General features: G+C 32.0%; 1 protein-coding gene across 1 annotated transcript; it reads left to right on the forward strand.

The window, feature by feature from the left end:
* Window positions 1-5,637: 5,637 nt before the first annotated feature.
* On the forward strand, window positions 5,638-7,651 carry LOC118029981 (scarecrow-like protein 15). The gene has a single exon (XM_035033987.2). The coding sequence runs from the start codon at window positions 5,750-5,752 to the stop codon at window positions 7,397-7,399; it is 1,650 nt and encodes a 549-aa protein (XP_034889878.1). The 5' UTR covers window positions 5,638-5,749; the 3' UTR covers window positions 7,400-7,651.
* The last annotated feature ends 2,916 nt before the right edge of the window (window positions 7,652-10,567 follow it).

Consider the following 10,567-nt stretch of genomic DNA (forward strand, 5'->3'; position numbering starts at 1 on the left):
ATTGTAATGGAGTTTAGGGTTTTATTAATTATGCATTATCTAATCTGAGAAATATTAGTGGAGGCGGTATTAGATGTCTATGTAGATGTAAAATAAAAAGTTTCTCGATCCAGATATTGGAACAATGCATCTTATATAAAAAAGGTTCATGAAGAGATACCTATGTTGGTTTGCATACAGAGAACCATATGTTCCTTACAAGACCATGGTAGAAAAGATGGTTGGGTCAACTTCTAGTTCTAGCAACGTGCATGGAGTTATAGATTATAATAGTAATCCTTGTAGGAATCTGGTTATGGATGCGATGAGAATGAATTAGGGTAATGCTGGTCAATGTCCAATTATAGAAGAAGAACCTAATGCAGACACGACCATGCTTTTTATATATATATCTTTTCAAAAACTCTGACGAATCATTATGGGATGGGTGCACAAAACACGATAAATTATTAGTCATTATATAGGTGTTTAACATTATGTTAGATCATGAATTGAGTGAGGCCAATAATGATATATTTGTTTAATAGACAAGAAGAATTTTACCTGAAGGGAAAAAAAATTTTATACTGCTAAATTCATGATGAAACCCCTTGGCTTAGGATATCAGAAAATTGACATTTGTCCAAATTTCTGCATGTTATACTACCTTAAAAATGCAAAGTTGACTAAGTGCAGAACATATGGGCATGCTTATTATAAATCCTAAACTAGCAGGGAAATGACTGTTTGTTGCATATATAAAACTCAGATACTTCTCAATCACTCCTATACTATAAAGGTTATTCATGTCACTAAATACTGATGAGTAGATGACATAACATCATTCATATGATGCAGTAGATGGAGTGATGATATATCTTTCCAATGGCGAAGCCTGTAAATGTTTTAATAGGGTGCATTTTTAATTTTTATTAGAATCAATAACGTGCATCTTAGGTTATATAAAAATGGATTTAATCTATTTGGGTTATTTGCTACTCTTTATTCTTGATGATCGGTAATATTCACGGTTTACAACTTGTCACTGAGAATATGTATGAAATAGATGAATGTATCCATTTGAGATGTTAGAAATTACACATGCATCATAATTAAAATTCTATTGTGTTTTTTTTTTAAAAATCAAAACATTAATTTAATTTCACTCAGGTACTTGTTCAATCTTAAAAGAAACGAAAAAAACAAGATGTATGTTGAGACTTCGATATGCAAGGTTTATATTGTTGAAGAGATCTTAATATTTATCTCGTATTATTTTAAGCCTTATTTGAGAACAAGAATTAACTGCGTTCAAAGGCATGATGATGTTGGGGAAGTGCCTTCGAATATGAACTTGTCAATATTCTCCTATCTTGGACGATTCGTACGAAAAAAATGTTGCGAGGAGAAAATATTTGACAGAAATAGAATTAGACAAGCACATAATTATGTGTTATTTAATTGCGATGAACTGAGATATTTTATTCAGTAAGTATAATACTCCATATGTTATCACTTTCAAAAAAATTATCTCTTATACTATCATAAACTAACATATTGTTGAATTCCTTATAGGAAACATTGTCAATTTTTATTATTCAAAAACTCACAACTAACTAAATCTCAAATCTTTTGATTACAAAATGAATAATTTTCTACATGGTTAAAAACACATATAAGAATTGTTTAATTATTCTTTTCTCTCAGGATAATTAATTTCATTACACATTTCTTGTTAACTATGATGGAGATGTAATTCATGTACCAGGTTTAACAATTAGAAGTGAATGCTAGAGTTACTTTGAATTTACCAAGTCTAGGTCCTGAAAGAAAGGTGAAGTGCTATAACAATTATTTTATCAATGGACTAATGTTTCATACAGAAGATTATGGTCAAGATATAAAGACATATAATAGTAGGGTCTGTGTTAAGGGATCAACTTCCAATAAGTTTTAAGTTGACTATTATGAGAAGTTAGAAAAGGTCATTAAATTGCAATATCATAGCAAATAAAATAGTCTTTTAATCAAATGCTATTGGTATGATACCATTGATAGAGGAATTAAATTAGATCCCTTTTATGGTTTGGTAAAAATTAATATAAAGGCTAGACTTCATTATGTTGACGATGTCTTTGTTTTTTCCAAACAATGCCAGCAAATTTATTAAACATACATTCTTTTTTTTTGAAAGGCTCATTCAATATTTGATTGGCTATTTGTAGTGAAAACCAAAATAAAGGGTTGTGTCCAGGTTGTTCATGATGGAAATGATGAATTAATTTTGAGAGATGATGTCTTTCAACTTGATGAGTTAGTTGTTCCATATCAAGTTGTTCCATCTAAAGTTGGGAAGAAAATTCAAATTTTCCGTCGTCGCCGATAATACTTTGGTTGATATTGACATTGATGAGTTAAATAATGTTTTGAGAACCAGTGGACGTACAAAAGTCGACAAAAATGATGATAATGATGAAATCAAAGTAGAATATTGCGATGAAAATGATAAAATTAAAGAAGAATGACAATTTTGATTAATTTGCACAGCACGAATGTGTAATGTCATAAATTATAATGTAATATTTCTGGATGAAATTAACTTTAATGTAATGACAATAACGTTAATTTATTATTAAATGAATAGCAAACATTAATTTCATGTGATTTTAATATTCTACATAGAACTGGTGTGATTGTGTTGTTTTGATTTTAAACATTTGAAGGATGGATAGATAAAGAATACATATACAATATGGCAATAAAAATTGTTGTGCACTGATAAAAATACCGACGAAATGCAAAATACCAATAGATATACTAAAAAATTAAGGTCGTCAATATATTCTAGAGAGCATTAGAGCTTTTTTCCTCTCACTTGCACTGTTCATTACGTTTAATACAGAATGTATCACCGACGGATTAAGTCCGTCAATATATTTCAGAGATTATTGAAATTGTTCCCCTCTCAATTGCATTTTTCATTGTGTTTAATATAAAAAGTATTACTGACGAATTAAGTTTGTTAGTATATTTCAAAGAGCATTGGACTGTTCCCCTCTCAATTGCATTGTTCAATACATATGGTATCGTCGATGATAATAGGTGGCGGGTTTTTGAAAATTTTTATTAAATTGAAAATTTTAATTAGAATTTACAAATGGAAACACTGACACAATAATACATGATGTATTTCTGAATTTTTTTGAATAAATTAAATATTTCAATTAGACTTTACATACGAAGACATCGACAAAAAAATTCAAATATTAATTTTTAATTTTTTTTAACCGGAAAGTTGTTAGAAATATTATATTTGGCAGGTTTCTAGTTGTTGGTAAATCTAAAAATTCTAGTAGTTGAGCCGACACTATTTACACACTTACAAAATACAGTAGACATATTGTGCATTTTATTGTGGACCATTTAATCCTAATTAAAGACAACTTGCTTTTAATTTTTTAGGCAATGGTGGAATTAAATGAGAGGGACCGAAATGAAAAAGGCATGCCAAAAAGTTTTTTAAAAGTACAATTAGGTCTTCAAACTTTAAAAATAACATAAATTAGACAATTTAAGTCCCTTTAGAATTCAAAAAAAAAATAAGTTTAATTTGGTACAAAAAGTTTATTTATAGTATTTTTTAGTTCCTAGTTAGAAAGAAAAGAGATAGAGGGTCCCTAAATTCTAGCAATAAAAGAGAAGGTCATTATTGAAGCCATTTCTAACAATCAAAATAGATTTTTTTAGTGTTCATGAGTTCCATGAGATAAAAGGGGCTTAGTGATGGTTGTTTAGAATCTCAATATTACCTGAAAAAAATAGATTTAAACCAAGAAAGATAAATCTAACCTGATTTGATTTCATGTTTTTTGACATTTTTTTAGGTATTTTGAGTTGATCTATTGGATTATAGGTGTTTCAAGGGTGTTAGTGATGTGTTTTTAAGTTAAAATTATTTAAAATTAGATTTTATAGACAAAATAGGCATTGCCTTGATTTTTCAACCATTATTGGTTGACCAAAATCTAGTCACTTGTGTATTTTGTTTTTTTTTTTTTTTAAAAAAAAAAGATGCCCACCCCTTTAATATATATATATATAACCAAGCCCAAGCCCATGAGTCTCAGCTTGAAGGCTTACCCACGTGCCTAGGCGTTTCTTTGTAATGGATTATGTGTGTTGGACTATGTGCTTAAGATCTTGGGTTTTTTTTCTCTATTTTTTTGAAATGTTAAATATAAATTTAAGAAAAAGAACTACTAAACCTAGTTGAGTTAATGACATGAAATATAGGTTTGTCGAGTTAACACAATATTCAGGCTATTTTTTTTTCTAATATTGCTTTTTTAATTGATATTTTTTCTTAAATATTTTTTAAATTTATGTTTCAATTAACATCCCTCCTCTATGATTTTTTTTCTTCTTCTTATTTCACTGTTTTTGGATAGAGATGTTTTTTAATGGTGTTGTGTGTATTTAATTTTTTAAAAAATTATTCTAATTTATCTATAATTTTTTAATCTTTTATATAGATGAATATTTATTTTCAGATAATATTACTAATATGCATAGCTTTGTATATTTTTACTCCCCCCATTTATTAATACAAATAGTTCTTGAATTTTTTTTATTACATGCATGCATGATCTTTTAAATTTACATAATATTTTTATGTATAAAAACACTTTGAAAAAATCAGTATATACAATATTGTTTGTAGAAATTTTTTTTTTGATCCGAAGAGAAGCATGGATGAAATAACTAGTATAATCTAACAAATTTACGGTAAGTGTAAATTGGATAGAATTAAACAGCAAAAGATATAAATTGAATAAATCTTTCAAGAAGGGGATAAAATTAAATAATTGACTCAAACACGAGGATAAAAAAAAAGGGGTTTGCTTTGTTTTCTTTTCCCTCTTTTCTCCATTCCCCTCCGATTTATTTAGGAAGCTAGGATGTAGTGTTTGTCTAGAGATCCGGTTGGAAGTTTTTGGATGAAAAGGATTTCAATCCATTTCAAAGTCTAAAGCAGACCCTGAACTGTTCATGTCTTTAAACTTTATGTCTACAAAGTAGGCATTGTTAAAACTTTGTTTGCACCCAGTAAAACTTGAATTTTTTGAGACAAAAACTTGCAAGATGCTCTAGATGCATTCTCCTATGATGTAGAAGGCATCATTTCTCTTTTCCCTTTCTGGACATGCATGGAGTTTTTTAAGATTTTTTTTTAACCATGCTTGAGCTCTGCAAATAAAAACAAAGAAATCAATTCACAATTAATGTTTGCAATGAATTAATATATTTTTTCCATATCATTTATTGGAGTAGAAACTTAGTTAATTATAAGCTCCACATCATTTAACAGAACAAAAATAATTGAACTCTGCAAGATGGCTTTGACCATAACTATGTAGGGCTAGAACTATCAGAACTACTGCAAGAACAATACCAGAACGGCTGAGCTGGGAAAATAAACTGCGAATCCTGAAAAAAGCTAAAGGCAAAGTAGTGACTTGAGTTACAAGCTTCAAAGAGATGACAAAGGATTGGTCTCGAGTCTAGCATGTCATGGCCACACATGTCTCTCATGGATAACCATGCCTTCTCATCCCATACCCCCCCATGCATACAAGCAAAGATAAAAAGCCAGTCATCATAACCTCCAAAAGCCCCCTCTCCCTTGCCATTTCCCACTTTCTAAAGCACTCGAAACAAATTAAAGAGGGTTTCAAACACAGAGGGGCTACATACCTTCGTGCTCTTAGCTATGAAAGTTCCAGCTCCCTCACCACAAAACAGCAGCAGCAGCAGCAACAACCAGTCTCAAAACCCGAAACCAGTTTCTTGCAACAACACCAACAATAACAGCAGGAACATCAGCTTTAACCCCAACAATCGAAACTTGTGCTACGAACCCACTTCGGTTCTTGACTTGCGTAGAAGTCCAAGTCCTGCACGAGCTGGCAAACCGGCCTCTGTAACCGATCCTATCGAGTGGGAAGATCATGTCTTGCAAACTTTGGATTGGGATTCTATTATGAGAGAGTTGGACTTCCATGATGATTCTGCTCCTGCTCTCATCAATAATTTTCCACAATTCGGTCCTTACAGCGAGCCTCAAATCCAAAGTCATAACCTTCCTGAGTTCACTGCATCTCAACAGATTGATGCCACTCAGTTTCTTAACTCTGAGTTTAATGATATGTACATTAACTCTATCCCAACTCACAATTTGACTTCTCTTGATTTGTCCCATAGTTTTCATAACAATATTGGAAATTGGGATGCTGGTTCTGATTTCATTCGAGAGCTTATCAAAGCAGCAGACTGTTTTGACTCAAACGACCTACAACTTGCGCAAGTGATTTTGGAACGGCTCAGTCATCGCCTTCAATCACCAAACGGTAAACCACTCCAAAGAGCCGCTTTTTTCTTCAAAGAAGCTCTCCAGTCTCTCCTTACAAGTGGATCAACACGGCCACAAACTAATCCTGTATTCCCTTCATGGTCCAATACTGTCCAAACTATTAAGGCTTACAAGGCCTTCTTTAGCATCTCTCCAATCCCAATGTTCACTGACTTCACCACCAACCAAGCTATTCTTGATTCCCTTAATGAAAATTCAGTGTTTCTTCATGTCATAGATTTTGATATTGGATTTGGCTGCCACTATGCTTCTTTGATGAGAGAACTTGTAGACAAAGCAGACTCATGCAATAAGATCACAGCTCCGCTTCTTCGAATCACTGCGGTTGTAACAGAAGATACTGCGACTGAGACCAAATTGATCAAAGAAAGACTCTCACAATTCGCCCATGAACTCAAGATCAGATTCCATGTCGAGTTTGTGCTTTTCCTTACCTTTAAAATGTTGTCTTTCAAAGCAATCAAGTTTGTTGAAGGAGAGAAAATTGCTGTTCTCTTATCCCCAACAATATTTCGCCATCTTGGTTCAACAAATAATGTTACTACGTTTGTTAATGATTTCCGCCGAGTTTCGCCAAGTGTAGTCATAATTGTGGACAGTGAAGGGTGGACAGAATCTGGAGCTAGATTGTCATTCAGGAGGAACTTCGTCAATTGTCTTGAATTTTATTCAATGATGTTTGAGTCCCTGGATGCGGCGGTGATTACAGCCGGTGACGATTGGGCGAGGGAAATTGAGATGTGCCTGCTGAAACCGAAGATTTTGGCGGCAGTTGAGTTGTGTGGAGGGCGAATGGTGTCTCCATGGAGGGAGGTATTCGCTGGGGCAGGGATGAGGCCAGTGCAGCTGAGTCAGTTTGCTGATTTTCAAGCTGGTTGTTTGCTGAGAAAGGTGCAAGTGAGAGGTTTCTATGTCGCAAAACGGCAGGCTGAGTTGGTTCTTTGCTGGCATGATAGGCCACTTATTGCTACATCCGTTTGGAAGTGTTAGAAACAAATGATATCTTGTTATCTTAGAAGCTAATTAGGTTGTTTTTGGGATGTAATGACGAGTCTAATTACCCTTTTACCATTCGGCAGTTATCAGTTGGTGTCTTGCTAGAAAGAAAGAAAGGGGGCTGAGTATCTTTCGTCACTCTCCACGCCTCTCTTTCGTGTAACCTGCACAGAACTTTTGCCTGTTATCAAAGATTTGGGGAAATATAAATTAAAAAGGATAATAACCCCAATTAGGGAATCATAATCTGCCATCCTCTTCCCAGGATTTTTTTCTTTTTTGCATGCGTTCTGTCAAGATTATTTTGACGTTAACAGTCTTATAAAATATGAAGTTACTGTTCAAATTATTTTAATGTTTTTGCAATTCTTCCAAGTAGCTGTAAATGACAGGAAACTTAATCTAATCACACTTTCAAACACGTAATCAAATTATGCAGTATCGAAATTCTTGCAGGAAACTGATCTGAAAGAGAAAGCACAGCAGCAAGTAAAATACAGCGAGAAAACTAGGAAAGATAATTAGAATGTGGAGACAGACAGGTTCTCCATGGCCCAAAATACCTAACGGAATTGTGCAATCCAAAGCTGCAAGTGTCTTAGCAATATGCAGCAGAAAATCTACAGGCCTTGATGGCTGACTAAATAAAAAAGACAGCAGTGCTTGTATAATACCAACGAAAAGCCATCCACTACAATCAAATGGCACTGTAGAAACAGGAAAAAAAATTCTACCAGTCATTTTTTATTTTATTTTTATATAAAATAAAATAAAATAAAAAACATGAAAAATAAATGTGTCTTTATATATTTTTTTGTAAATAAAAGGTTGATGATATATTTAAAGATATATTGTTATAAAAACAAAATTTCATAAATAAAATTAATTAATAAGACAATGACATGTGCTATTGAGAAAGAACTTGAAAAACCCTACAAATCTTGATAAATAAAGGGCTTCACTCTAAACAAAATAGGGGGGGGGGGGTGTTTCTTATGGAAGATACAAAATCTTTTTCGAAACAAACTCTTCAAGTAAGGAAGCTCTCTCAAAAACTCTCATTCTTCCTTCATCTATACTTGAAGTTTACAAATAATGAAATTTTGTTGGATCAAGCCTAAATGCCCTATAAGAGTTATTCAACAATAATTTAAACACGAATCAAAGGTATTATTCAAAGTATTAAATCACCAAATCTCGCTCTGCAATACTCGTCTAAATTCGTGTTTTCACACATAATACAAGTCATCATAAATAAAATTTAACAGAAGAATCAGAGGATTATTTTATTCTTTGGTAAGAATATTTTAAATAGATATTGTAACCATTCGTATATTTTAATAAAATCAAATATTTGTACATGTTTTCTTGCTTACTTTTCAAGTATTCAAAATTGTCTACAAATTTCTAGCGACTCCACTAGGAACATCTTTACCTTTCATCTCTTTCTTTGAAGAAATTTTTTTCAACAACCTCTCAATGAAAACTAGGAAGAATATGATCATTGTTGTCACTTCCAAAAGCAATAAGACTGTCGATTTAAGTCGCCAACACACTTTTGAAGGTTCTTCATCACCATCTTTGAAAAACAAATTCATCACTGAGTTGTATGCGTAACGTCAAGTCTTAAGCCAATGTCAATGTGGTATGTAAAGGGGGCACAAAGGCTTCCTGTTTCAAGATTGAAACTACAAGCAACTCCATAAAATTCAAATGGGTGTGTTTCTTCAGCACTTAAGGTGACTACTTTTGCAATTCAACCCTAGAGACTTCTCCATGTTAATTGTCGCACGTGTGTGTCGTCGTGGTAAGCATCCTTCTAGATTAAGACTTTGATGGTGTGGAGAAAGAATAAGGAATTCTTATCCTTTTATGGTTTAAAAAGTTTAAAGTCATCACTTAGTATTGTGGTTACTAAGAACCTTAATTGGTCTTTAGAGTTTAGATAAGGGGATCGATTATGTAGAGAGATGACAATATCAACACTAGTACACCCTATATAAGGTACGTTGCTTTGCTTATTTGTCTGATTATTACTAAGGCTTTGTTGTGATTTTTTAACCATTAGTTTATCTATTGGTTAAAGCAAGTCCACCCCACTCAGATGGATCGTGACTTAACCCCACTAAGATGGATCGTGACTTTATAGGTCAAGCCTAGCCATTCTAAAATCAAAACATATTATTTTACATTTGTTTCTTTTATTTAGAATATATCTTATGTATAAGTTTATAATCATTGATATTAAAAATCAAAAAATGATTTTTTGGTATTTTTAAATTTTAGGCCTTGTCCCATAGCTTTAATAAATGTGTTATTAAATCTATGATGCGTGCAAAATATAAAACTATTTTTTGATTTTTTTTTGGCATGCTAAATCATGCATTTTCTCTCTCTGTTTTTTTTTTTTTTTGGTTCAAAATGCAAACTTGATTTTCTTTTTGGAGAAACTTGGTCATATGCAATTTAAAATATAAATGTATTTTATTTCTAAAGAAGGACATTTTTTAAACAAAAAAACAGGTTTATTTAATTCCAAAAAAATCTTATGTATAAGTTCAAAATTCAAAATATTAAATACAAAAGGGTAAAATGATATAAAATACCCATAAATAATTGCAATATGTTTCTTTAAAAATCTAAAAAATAATTGAAATTAAACTAGGGTCTGTTTGGCAAAATACTAAAAACAAAAAACATAAATTAAATGTCGTGAAAATTATGTTCGGGTGTGTTGGCCAAACATGATTTTAGTTAAAGAACACAAGCTTAAAACACAACACAAATACCAAATTAAATCAAAATACAAAATTTATTAATTTAATAATTAAACCCATCAAACTAACAAACAATGCAAATGTTTTACCTTGCTTTTATGATGTGTAGGTGACCGGTGGTAGCGGTGGTTTGCAACAAAAAAAAATAGTGGAAATACTTGTGTAGACAAAGGGAAGATGATTTTGGTGTTTTGATGGTGGAGATTGGACAATGTTTTGGGTGATTTGGAGGTTGTTTTCTTTTGGGGCTTTTTTAGTTCTAGGGTATTTTTTTTTTTCTCTCAGGAGTGGTGGCCATGAAGAAAAATAGTTATGCTTATACATCGTAACCACGATTTAGAATTATGGTTTTCTTATGAAATTGCGATTCAGAATAACGATTTTT

The sequence above is a fragment of the Populus alba genome, chromosome 5 (assembly GCF_005239225.2).
Source record: "Populus alba chromosome 5, ASM523922v2, whole genome shotgun sequence".
NCBI classification, from domain to species: Eukaryota; Viridiplantae; Streptophyta; class Magnoliopsida; order Malpighiales; family Salicaceae; genus Populus; species Populus alba.